The sequence below is a fragment of the Bos taurus genome, chromosome 11 (genome assembly GCF_002263795.3).
Source record: "Bos taurus isolate L1 Dominette 01449 registration number 42190680 breed Hereford chromosome 11, ARS-UCD2.0, whole genome shotgun sequence".
NCBI lineage: Eukaryota > Metazoa > Chordata > Mammalia > Artiodactyla > Bovidae > Bos > Bos taurus.
In genome coordinates this window covers 14,321,719-14,334,029 of record NC_037338.1, presented here as the reverse complement: position 1 = coordinate 14,334,029, position 12,311 = coordinate 14,321,719, and the positions used below count along the sequence as shown (strand labels likewise).

Genomic DNA, 12,311 nt, shown 5'->3' with positions numbered 1-12,311 from the left:
GTTTCATCATCCTACTTTGATTTTCTGCTTTGTAGTGATATGTGATTTAAATTTTTTCATTATTTTAATTCATTTCTGTGTTTCTCCACTGAAATGTAATCTCTATGAGAACAGACACCTTGACTGCTTTTCTCACTACTACGTCCCTGGTGTTTAAGACAGTGCTTGGTACATAGTAAGACCTCAGCAAATGTTATTTGAATAAATGAATGAAAGAGTAAACACGTGAATGAATCTCATATTATCCTTGTAAGATAGGTGCTGTTAGATTCTACGTTTTACAGATAAGAAAACTGAGGCTCAGAGAAGTTAAGTGACTTGTCCAGGGACACACAGACATCACATGGAAGGTGCCTGCATTCTCATTGCTGTGTGTGCTATTCCGCCCCTCTCCCATTCCCTGGTGCTCCCTCCACTGGTGTCCCTTCCCTCCAGGATAATAATCTTTTGACTAGACAAGATTAAAAATGATTGCTTCATATCATAGCAAATGAGGTGAGAGTAGACGTGACTGCTTTTAATTCAACTGTTCTTGCTTTTTGCCTGTTGTAATTTGATCAGCACACATGCACTTGGCTGAGAGCCGGGCTTGGGCATCTATGGCATAAGACCTAGCATACAGAGTCCTGGCTCTCCTCATCTCAGACTTTTCTGTGCCTGTGAATGTGGAAGAGGAGTGTGCAGTGTGAAAATTGGTTTGCTAGGTGCCAAGCTCTCTAACTACTTCCACAAGAGTAGATATATCAGTCATTCCTGCTCTGAGCAATAAGTCACAGAAAACTTTTCAATTCAGTTCAGTTCAGTCGCTCAGTCATGTCAGACTCTTTCTTACATCATGAACTGCAGCATGCTAGGCTTCCCTGTCCATCACCAACTCCTGGAGTTTACCCAGACTCATGTCCATTGAGTCGGTGATGCCATCCAACCATCTCATCCTCTGTCGTCCTCTTCTCCTCCTGCCCTCAATCTTTCCCAGCATCAAGGTCTTTTCAAATGAGTCAGTTCTTCACATCAGGTGGCCAAAGGATTGGAGTTTCAGCTTCAACATCAGTCCTTCCAATGAACACCCAGGACTGATCTCCTTTAGGATGGACTGGTTGGATCTCCATGCAGTCCAAGGGACTCTCAAGAGTCTTCTCCAACACCACAGTTCAAAAGCATCAATTCTTTGGTGTTCAGCTTTCTTTATAGTCTAACTCTCACATCCATACATGACTACTGGAAAAACCATAGTCTTGACTAGATGACCTTTGTCAGCAAAGTAATGTCTCTGCTTTTTAATATGCTGTCTAGGTTGTCCATAACTTTCCTTCCAAGGATTAAGCATCTTTTAACTTCATGGCTGCAATCACCATCTGCAGTGATTTTGGAGCCCCCCAAAATAAAGTCAGCCACTGTTTCCTCTGTTTTCCCATCTATTTTCCATGAAATGATGGGACCGGATGCCATGATCTTAGTTTTCTGAATGTTGAGCTTTAAACCAACTCTTAGTAATTTAAATAATTAAGAATTTATATTTCTCACATAACAAGATTGTCCAAAGGTAGGTGGTTTCTGCATTCCTTCAGCTGCTTCCTGGTGTCACTAAGATCTCAGGCACTTTCTGCTCCACTGTTCTGAACATATTTATCTTATGTCCTCATGACAGTCACCACATGGTTGCAAGACATTTCCTGTAGCTCCAGGCATCACACCTGCAACGAAGGAAGAGGGAGGCACTAGAGGCACTGGTCCCACCTGCCCCCTTTATCAGAAAACCAAAAGAGTTCCAAGGAAACCTCCAGAAAGCTTTCCTTTACACCGTCTCAGCAGAACTAGGTCACAAGACCTCTTCTCAGCCTTCTAGCCTCTAGAGTGGGGGTGGTCAAGGAGGAGGGATTTTAATTGGTGGTTAAGTTTGCTGACCATGGTTTGATTGTTTTTGAATGAGCTGAAGGCTTGCTATTTATTCATTCATTTACTTGCTTATGTACTTATTTATTTAAATGTCAGATGATGGTGAGGGCTCCCTCTCCTCTCTCACTCATCTCTATCACCTGACACTGTGCATTTTCAGTCTTTTGGCCTGTGAAACAGCATAGCTCTTTCATTCAAATTTGGGACCAGGGTACGTTGCTCCCTCCCTCCTTTCTTGCTTTAGTAGCATTCTTAGAATTTGAGGTCAAATGCCCTTCCCTTCATTTTTTAGAAAACAACCAAACTAAACAAACAAACAAAAAAACAAACCACAAAACACTTTGATTGTGAGAAAACACCAAAAACAGCACACATTGTTAACTTCTCCCTCTCTTCTTTGCCAAGGTATCTTCTTATTCATTTTGGGAATGGGAATCAACATTCACAGTGACTATATATTGCGCCAGCTCAGGAAGCCTGGAGAAATCATCTATAGGATTCCACAAGGTAACGTCTCCCCTGCCCTCCAGATTCTCACTCTGCCTTGAGAGCCTGTCCCAGGAGTTTCACTATGAGTAACAAAAGAGAGGGCACAGATGATGCAGTCTATCCCAGCAGGTCCCTGGCTTCTCCTCCATGTCCCATCCTGCCCCACGATACATTTGTGTTCCTGGTCTGAACCTGAAAGAGCGAGAGAAGAGCCCCCAGGCAGGTTCGCAATCGCGACACCCTCAGTGTGGGGAGTGAGGGGTTGGGGTCAGGAGGAAGTAGGCTGTCACTTGTTGCAGTTTATCATGTGCTGTATGAGGCTCTCCAGAGAAGCAGAACCGATTGAATTAGGCTTCCCAGGTGGTTCACTGATAAAGAACCCACCTGCCAGTGCAGGAGACACAGGAGGACAGGGGTTTGATCCCTGGGCCTGGAAGGAGGAAATGGCAACCTCCTTGACGAGGCAATGGCAACCTACTCCAGTATTCTTGCCTGGAAAAATCTCACGGACAGAGGACCATGGTGGGCTATAGTCATGGGGTTGCAAAAGAGTCGGACACGACTGAAAATACACACACACACACAACTGATCAATAAAGAGATTTATTATGAGGAATTGGCTCACAGGACTGTGGAGGTTAAGAAATCCCAGAATCTGCCATCTACAAGGTGGAGTCCCCAGAGAATAGGTGGTGTAATTTCTAGTTCTCAAGGCCTGAGAACTAGGAGAGCTTCTGTGTAAGTTCCAGTCTGAGTGCAGGAAACCAATGTTCAACTCAAAACCAGAGAACGAATTCTCCCTCGGCCAATTTTTGTTTTGTTCAAGCCTCCAGAGGATTGACTCTTCTCAATCTGGGGGCTGGGCGTGGGGTGGGGAGACAATCTGCTTTACTCAGTCTGTTGACTCAACTGTTTATTTGATCCAGACACTGTCACGGACATACCCGGAAATAATGATCAATCAAGAATCTGGGCACCACATGGCCCAGTCAAGATGACACACAAGAAATTAACAATCATTTGTATGTAGAGTGCTGATCCTTCCTAGGTTAGCGAATAAAGCCATATCATGCATAACCAACACATGTGTCCTCTTCAAGAAGTCTCACTAGACTTAACTAGTGAGTAGTCAGGGGGTAGCATTTGTTTATTTCCTGCCACTTGTGTGTTCTTAAAGATGTAGAGAACCATATTTACTTCATCAAAACTTAGGATGGGAAGCCTTACCAGTACAAGTGCATTTTCAGAGATAAAGGTGCAGAATATTTGAAGTTCTAACTATTCCCAAGTAACCAGGGTGTGAGGTTGACATATAAGCAGGATGTTCTGAGGGCCACAGGAGGCCGACACTGTTTTCCCTGCTCCCCAAGAGGATTGCACCAAACTCCCCCGACTCTGAAGGCGGTCTCCAGCCCCGCATTTGACCTAGGTGCCCTTATGTGTTTTGGAACAAAGCAGAGGGGTTCTCACATGGCAATAATGGAGCGCAGGGGACTGACTTGTTGATTCTTCTGCACGCAGGTGGCTTGTTCACGTATGTTTCTGGAGCCAATTTCCTCGGTGAGATCATTGAATGGATCGGCTATGCCCTGGCCTCTTGGTCCCTCCCAGCACTTGCATTTGCATTTTTCTCACTTTGTTTCCTTGGGCTGCGAGCTTTTCATCATCATAGGTAAACTTTTCAATTAAGGTGGCAGCATCCACATGGCTTTCTTCTCCAAACAGGCTTTTCTTAAAACACGGACTCAGATTTAGAAACCTAAAAGATTTATTTTTAACAAGGTAAGGTTGACACAGTAACCCAGATGGGCCAATTCTGACGTCTCAGATTTTCACTGAAGTTGGAATTTAGCTGGGTGGCAGCATCAGCGACACTTTTTACCTTCCTAGGAGCAAACACAATTCCACATAGACAGGGGCACTGAGGGGACTCGCGAAGCCACGTGCCTGTTGAAGAAGGCTTTCCAGAGAGGAGCACTTGGTTTCCATGTGAGGTAGTTGACTGGGCCCTGTGCCCGCCTATCAGGCTTATCTGGCAATGGCTGCTGTTTGGCTGTGGGCTACAGGTAAGAGTCAGGAGGTACAAGGGGTGCTTCAGTTCACCTCGGCCACACTCTCTAAGTGTGTTCCATGGCTGGGACCCCAGGTCGCACTTTCCAGAGCTTCCCAGGCAGTTCTGAGGCACAGTTTGGATGGAGAGTCAGTGGGGAAAAGCACTAGCTCTGAACCTAGTGTGGCTGCTATTTTTTTTTTTTTTCCAGCTGGGCGCTTTTTATTTTATTTTATTTTTTTAAATTTTATTTTATTTTTAAACTTTACATAATTGTATTAGTTTTCTAGGTTTGGTGCTAACAGTTCAGGTAATCACAGAGCCCTGGAAACTCCAGAATTCTTTTCTTGGAGTCTACATAATACCAGGGTTTATTCCTCCTTCCCGTGCCCCCACCTTCTATAGATCATAACCCAGGTCATTGCTGGCTTCCTGGGAAGATCATCAGTTCAGTTCAGTTCAGTTGCTCAGTCGTGTCCCACTCTGAGACCCAATGAACTGCCACACACCAGCTTCCCTGTCTATCACCAGCTCCCGGAGCTTGCTCAAACTCACGTCCATCGAGTCAGTGATGCCATCTAACCATCTCATCCTCTGTTCTCCCCTTCTCCTCCTGCCTTCAATCTTTCCCAGCATCAGGTCTTTTCCAATGAGTCAGTTCTTCCTATCAGGCCAAAGTATTGGAGTTCATCTTCAGCATCAGTCCTTCCAATGAATATTCAGAATTTTAGGATTGACTGGTTGGATCTCCTTGTAGTCCAAGGGACTCTCAAGAGTCTTCTCCAACACCACAGTTCAAAACCATCAATTCTTTGGTGCTCAGTTTTCTTTATAGTCCAACTTTCACATCCATACATGACTACTGGAAAAACCATAGCTTTGACTAGAAGAACCTTTGTTGGCAAAATAATGTCTCTGTTTTTTAATATGCTGTCTAGGTTGGTCATACCTTTTCTTCCAAGGAGCAAGCGTCTTTTAATTTTATGGCTACAGTCATCATCTGCAGTGATTTTGGAGCCCCCAAAAATAAAGTCTGTCACTGTTTTCCATTGTTTCCCCATCTATTTGCCAGGAAGTGATGGGACCATAAGCCATGATCTTAGTTTTCTGAATGCTGAGTTTTAAGCCAACTTTTTAATTCTCCTCTTTCACTTTCATCAAGAGCCTCTTTAGTTCTCTTTCTATCTAAGTGTGGTGTCATCTGAGTACCTGAGGTTATTGATATTTCTCCTGGCAATCTTGATTCCAGCTTGTGCCTTGTCCAGCCTGACATTTCACATGGTGTAGTCTGCATATAAGTTAAATAAGCAGGGTGACAATATATGTACTTCTTTCCTGATTTGGAACCAGTCTGTTGTTCCATGTCCAGTTCTAACTGTTGCCTCTTGACCTGCATACAGATTTCTCAGGAGGCAGGTAAGGTGGTCTGGTGTTCCCATCTCTTGGAGAATTTTCCACAGTTTGTTGTGATCCACACAGTCAAAGGCTTTGGCATAGTCAATAAAGCAGAAGTAGATGTTTTTCTGGAACTCTCTTGCTTTTTTGATGATCCAACGGATGTTGGCAATTTGATTTCTGGTTCCTCTGCCATTTCGGAATCCAGCTTGAACATCTGGAAGCTCACAGTTAATGTACTGTTGAAGCCTATCTTGAAGAATTTGGGGCATTATTTTGCTATTGTGTGACATGAGTGCAATTGTGTGGTAGTTTGAGCATTCTTTGACATTGCCTTTCTTTGGGATTGGAATGAAAACTGACCTTTTCCAGTCCTGTGGCCATTGCTGAGTTTTCCAAATTTGCTGGCATGTTGAGTACAACACTTTCACAGTATCATCTTTCAGGATTTGAAAGAGCTCAATTGGAATTCCATCACCTCCACTAGCTTTGTTCGTAGTGATGCTTCCTAAGGCCCACTTGACTTCACATTCCAGGATGTCTGGCTCTAGGTGAGTGATCACACCATCATGGTTATCTGGGTCATGAAGATCTTTTTTGTATAGTTCTTCTGTGTATTCTTGCCACCTCTTCTTAATATCTTCTGCTTCTGTTAGGTCCATACAATTTCCGTCCTTTATTGTGCCCATCTTTGCAAGAAATGTCCCCTTGGTATCTCTAATTTTCTTGAAGAGATCTTTGGTCATTCCCCTGTTTTCCTCTGATCACTGAGGAAGGCTTTTTTTAATCTCTCCTTGCTATTCTTTGGAACTCTGCATTCAGATGGGTATATCTTTCCTTTTCTCCTTTGCCTTTAGTTTCTTTTCTTTTCTCAGCTATTTGTAAGCCCTCCTCAGACAACCATTTTGCCTTTTTGCATTTCTTTTTCTTGGGGATGGTCTTGATCCCTGCCTTTTGTACAATGTCACAAACCTCCACCCGTAGTTCTTCAGGCACTCTATCAGATCTAATCCCTTGAATCTATTTGTCACGTCTACTGTATAATCATAAGGAATTTGACTGAGGTCATTCCTGAATGGTCTAGTGGTTTTCCCTACTTTCTTCAATTTAAGTCTGAATTTTTCAGTAAGGAGTTCATGATCTGAGCCACAGTGAGCTCCGGGTCTTGTTTTTGCTGACTGTATAGAGCTTCTCCATCTTTGGCTGAAAAGAATATAATCAATCTGATTTCGGTGTTGACCATCTGGTGATGGTCACATGTAGAGTTTTCTCTTGTGCTGTTGGAACAGAGGGTTTGCTATGACCAGTGCGTTCAGTTGCAAAACTCTGTTAGCCTTTGCCCTGCTTCATTCCGTAATCCAAGGCCAAATTTGCCTATTACTCCAGGTATTTCTTGACTTCCTACTTTTGCATTCCAGTCCCCTATAATGAAAAGGACATCTTTTTGGGGGTGTTAGTTCTAGAAGGTCTTTTAGGTCTTCATAGAACCGTTCAACTTCAACTTCTTCAGCATTGCTTGTTGGAGCATAGACTTGGATTACTGTGATATTGAATGGTTTGCCTTGGAAATTAACAGAGATCATTCTGTCATTTTTGAGACTGTACCCAAGAACTGCATTTTGGGCTCTTTTGTTGTCTATGATGGCTACTCCATTTCTTCTAAGGGATACTTGCTCACAGTAGTAGATATAATGGTCATCTGAATTAAATTCACCCATTCCAGTCCATTTTAGTTCACTGATTCCTAAACTGTCAATGTTCACTCTTGCCATCTCCTGTTTGACCACTTCCAATTTACCTTGATTCATGGACCTAACATTCCAGGTTCCTATGCAATGTTGTTCTTTACAGCATCGGACTTTACTTCCATCACCAGTCACATCCACAACTGGGTGGTGTTTTTGCTTTAGCTCTGTCTCTTCATTCTTTCTGTGTTTTTTTCTCCTGGGAAGATAGGGTCATCCATTCAGTGTGATACCTGTGTGGGACACTTTCAGGACTGTGTCATCTGCTGGAGGACTACACTCTGCTGGGGAATTCTGGGAACTGCAGGAGACAGTGGACAGAGGAGCCTGGCAGGCTATAGTTCATAGGGTCACAAAGAATTGGACATGACTGAAGAGACTTAGCATTCACCTACTGGTCTAGCCTAAAGCTTTACCAGCTTCCACCTCCCTCCGAATCCATGCACCTGCAATAGAGTGGGGAAAAAAAGTTAAGTATCACTGAAAGTGAAAGGAATACACACTAAATTGCTATCAGGCTTTAAGACAAGTTTCAGATCCCTTTTATGAAATGGGGCTAGAGGAAAGAGAAAGCCTGTTGTTCCTGGACACATAGTGGGGTGGGGAGTGGGGAGGATGCCCAAAGGGAGAACAGGCTTGGAATCAGGATCCTGAAGGAAACACTTAGGCTCCTGTATAGGCATTTTAGTCCAGCTAATGATCAATTTCATAGTCTTGAAGGCTTAACTAAGAATGGGTTCTTTTCCTTGGAATGGGATTTATGCAGAGACCGTCTAGAAATGAATGAAACAGCAACTCTCCTCATGACTTATTTCTACCCCCTCCTGGGCTTGGTAGAGAAGGGCACCGGTGGGGTCCCCAGCCTGGAAGGGGGTCAGTGAAATAATTCTGCCCCATTCAGGTAGGTCTGTTGCCCATCCTGTAAGGACAGGGCAGCAGTCAGTAGAAGACTGATGAGTATGGACTGTGCTGGGCCTGGTCAGGGGAGGCCACAGTTCTGCCAGAGGGTTCTAGCTAGTACAACAACAAAATCCAAACTGAAGCCCTGTCCTGCTGTGTTGACTGCTTCAGAGGGAAGGCTGGAGGGCGTCATTTTTATAAGGCTAATTGGGGTTTGTGAAAGGCAGCTCAGCAGACCCCACATCACTGCATGGAAAACCAGCCACCTCCTGTGACATATCAACACTGTCTGCCATTTCAAACTATGATACTTGAACAGAGTGTATCAGTTTAATTATAGCTTAAGAGCTACCAGCTTCAACTAGTTAAGAGAGCAGCCTGGTCACTTAAAGAGAAAGCCGTTTTTACAAGATGTATTAGTCTCCCTTGACTGCCCAAAGAGGAACTAACTGAGTGGCTTAAAGAACAGAATGTATTCTCTCGCAGTTCTGGAGGCAGAAGTCGGAAATCAAGGTGTGGGAGGACTACACTCTCTCTGAAGGCTCAAGGGAAGAATCCTTCCTTGTCTCTTCCTAGCTTCTGGCAGTGGCCGGCATTCCTTGGTGTTCGTGGCTTGTAGCTGCATCCCCATCATCCCTGCCTCTGTCTTCACAAGGCTTCCCCCCACCCCACACCGTGTGTCTGTCTCTGTGTGTCTTCTCCCCTTCTCGTGAGAACACCAGTCATATTGGATTAAGGGCCCACCCTGCTCCAGTACGACCTTATCTTAACAAATTGTATCTGCAATGACCCTATTTTCAAAATAAGGTCACCTTCTCAGGTACTGGAAGTTAGAACTTCAGCCTATGTTTTAGGGGACACACAATTCAATAGACAATACAAAGTAACATTTCTTTTTTCTTTTGGCATTCCCCCAGGCCTTGTGAAGGGATATTTTACCTGGAAACCTGACCAGTTCTCTACAGTTAACCTTGACCATGCTCTTTGTGACCTCTGGTTCCTGTATGCCTCAGTTGAATCCATCGAGTACTTCTTTCTGGCTATTATATATTCTTTACTGGGTAAAATATACATAACAAAATTTCCCATTTTAACCATATTAAATATATAACTCAGTGGCATCAGGTACGCTCATCATGTGGTACAGCCACTACTGCTGGTCTCTGGCTATTGTTTTTTATTTCCCAACATGAGAAGCTTCAACATTTGCAAGAGATAGGATGCTGGAGGGAGGAAGAAAATAGACAGATGGCCACCTGGAAGAGTCAGGCCCCGAATAATTGCAGGCTGATTTGTAACAGGGACTTCAAACAGATCAAACCTCAACCAGTGACCGCTGCTTGATTGTATTTATAATCATTCCTCTCTTGTCTTTTAGATTCTACCTCAAGATGTTTGATGACTACCCCAAGTCTCGAAGAGCCCTCATTCCATTCATCTTTTAAAGAAACCAAAGAACAAGGGAACAAAGCTCCCACGATCCTGTTGAAAATCATCAAGCTGCTGAACCTGTAACTTTTAAAGTCCTACTGTGTATGTGTAATAGTAGCATGGTGTCCTGGCAGCTGGCCTGAGGAGTCTGCATGGGCCCCCTACTGTCTCCTCCCAACCCCCTGGGGGTCTCTGTGCTGCTCTCCTGTTGAAGAATAAGGCCCCACCTTTCAATGCAGAGATATCTGCTTCTTAGCTCTTCCTCCTAGAAAGTACAAACTTTCCTATGTGTTTTTTTCTTTGACTGACCCAAGTACATGTGGCTTTATACCTACTCTATATCAGTGTTAAGACTTTCTGCAGTCGAGAAAGCTTAGAGTTGAGGGCATTGCTTATAGAATTTATTAAAGGTACACATTTGACTCCTATACAAGTTAGCAGCAATTTAAATTCTGAAGCTGCACAGACCCAGAGCAATTCTCCTCCCAAATGAAAACCTACTCACCTCTCCCATTTCCTTAGTTAACTATGAAAGATGTGAAATGATTAAGTAGACTTTGAGCAGAGGAGCCCTCTCTTCATTCTGCTGAAAATGCAATAATACATTGACCCCATTTCAAATTTGTGTGTTGTCTTAGTGCCTCTGTCTTCCTGAAGATTTCACAGTTCCCATTAGAAATATCATACATAGGCTAACAGATAACTGGTGTGGATTTTATCAAAGGTCAGGTTTTAATGACCGCAAAGAAGAAGAGATGACTCTGGTTGACCACAGAGGGAGAGAGAAAGTATTTTACATATAGACTGCAAGCTCTCATGTTTTTGGAAACTGGTGTGTGTATGTGCTTAGTTGCTCAGTCGTGTCTCTTTGTGACCCCATGAACTACAGCCCTCCAGACTCTGTCCATGGAGATTCTTCAGGCAAGAATACTGGAGTGGGTTGCCATACCCTTCTCCAGAGGATCTTCTCAACCCAGGAACTGAACCCAGGTCTCCTGCATTGCAGGCAGATTCTTTATCTGAGCCACCAGAGAAGCCCTGGAAACTGGTGGAAATAGCCAAATAATGAGTGTCAGACAATGGAAAGTACCGAATTAGAGTGCACGCTGTTTCCCCTGACCAGACGTGTACAGTGATGGTGAAGCATCTCAGAAGCACCCAGCATCTCTTCCCTTCTGGAGTTTCTGCACCACAGTCCCCAGGATCTATTCAAGAAGGAATCCCCAAGAGGTGCCTTGAACTTCAGTCCTTAGAAGTCCTGGGAGACGAGGCTGGAATTCACAACCAGAGGGACACCTCTAGGCAGACAACCTGCTTTGTTTGGCCCCAACAGTGTTTTACACATAGTTTGGTTTTCTTTTTCTTTTTACATTAAAAGTCTTGAAAATTTAAAAATTAGGAGGTTTCTTCATTTTCCAGTTTCTTTTAGAACATTGGAGAATCTGGGCCTATGGAGCCTGCCAAGGACTGGGACTGGTCAGCTGGTAGACATAAGAATTTGCAACCTCAGTGGAAGGGGTCACCTTCAAGTGGATGCTGAAACTTTGGGCTCTCTAAGGAAGGGACTGAACCCTCCTAATCAGAATGCATGATGATATTTGTCTCTGTAGGTCTAGGTTTGTGTCCAGAATTGGTAATCTTTAGCAAATCTCTTTGAGAAGTCAGCACCAGTTTCATCAGATGTAGTGTTAAGTGCAGAAATTCACTAGACAAAATACACTCAAAAGATCTGAAGATGTATATGACTGAAAAATACATGTTATAATCATGTATATACATGTTTTGCTGTTTAAATGACTCTTGAATTATGGATAAGTAATTTTTAAAATTAAAAGACCCCCAAACTTATAAATATTTTCATTAAGTGTTGAGCTGTGTTTGTTCCCTTTTATTCTGTGGGGTTTTTTTTCCCCCTGAGTGTTGCTTCCTTTTTTTCCTTCTCTATTTTGCCAATTTGAAATTCAGGGTCCTGAGCTGAAAATAAAAGAGAAATATGACTTATAGAGCTTGTCAACCACAGCTTAGAACTCCAAGCAGGTGCAATAAAGGTGCAGGAGAATGTACTAAGGCTGGATGCCCCTCCAAGTGTTCAGGAATACACAGAGGAGTAGGGAAACCACACTCGGTGAAATCAACCTTAAGGTGTAGGTTGGCCTCTGTGAAATGACTTCCGGTTCTCTCTGTGACACTTAAAACTGCCTTTATGAGATCCTTTATCTTATTACTATATATAATACCCAGACCAGCCCTTGATTTGTAATAAATGCTCAATAAATGATAACTATTATTTGCTCAGTGTGTGCAATCTCAGGACAAAACTGCAGTTTCATGTTCTTGCCACTAGAGGGTGTTCTTTAGAATTTTATTTAGGACAACTCTGATTTATTATACTTAGGTCTAACTCA

General features: G+C 43.3%; 1 protein-coding gene across 4 annotated transcripts in view; it reads left to right on the top strand.

The window, feature by feature from the left end:
* The window catches only part of SRD5A2 (steroid 5 alpha-reductase 2), a 48,403-nt gene extending 36,827 nt beyond the window's left edge, over positions 1-11,576 (top strand). The window contains exons 3-6 of one of the 4 annotated variants that reach the window (XM_059891302.1): positions 2,302-2,403; positions 3,907-3,945; positions 9,854-10,008; positions 10,796-11,576. In XM_059891302.1, coding sequence (XP_059747285.1) covers positions 2,302-2,403; positions 3,907-3,945; positions 9,854-9,990 — 278 coding nt within the window. In that variant the 3' untranslated portion in view covers positions 9,991-10,008; positions 10,796-11,576. Of the gene's footprint in view, positions 1-2,301; positions 2,404-3,906; positions 4,058-9,853 lie in introns of all 4 variants that reach the window. The other 3 variants (XM_059891301.1, XM_024998787.2, NM_001205937.1) reach the window with 3 other exon arrangements.
* Positions 11,577-12,311: the final 735 nt, after the last annotated feature.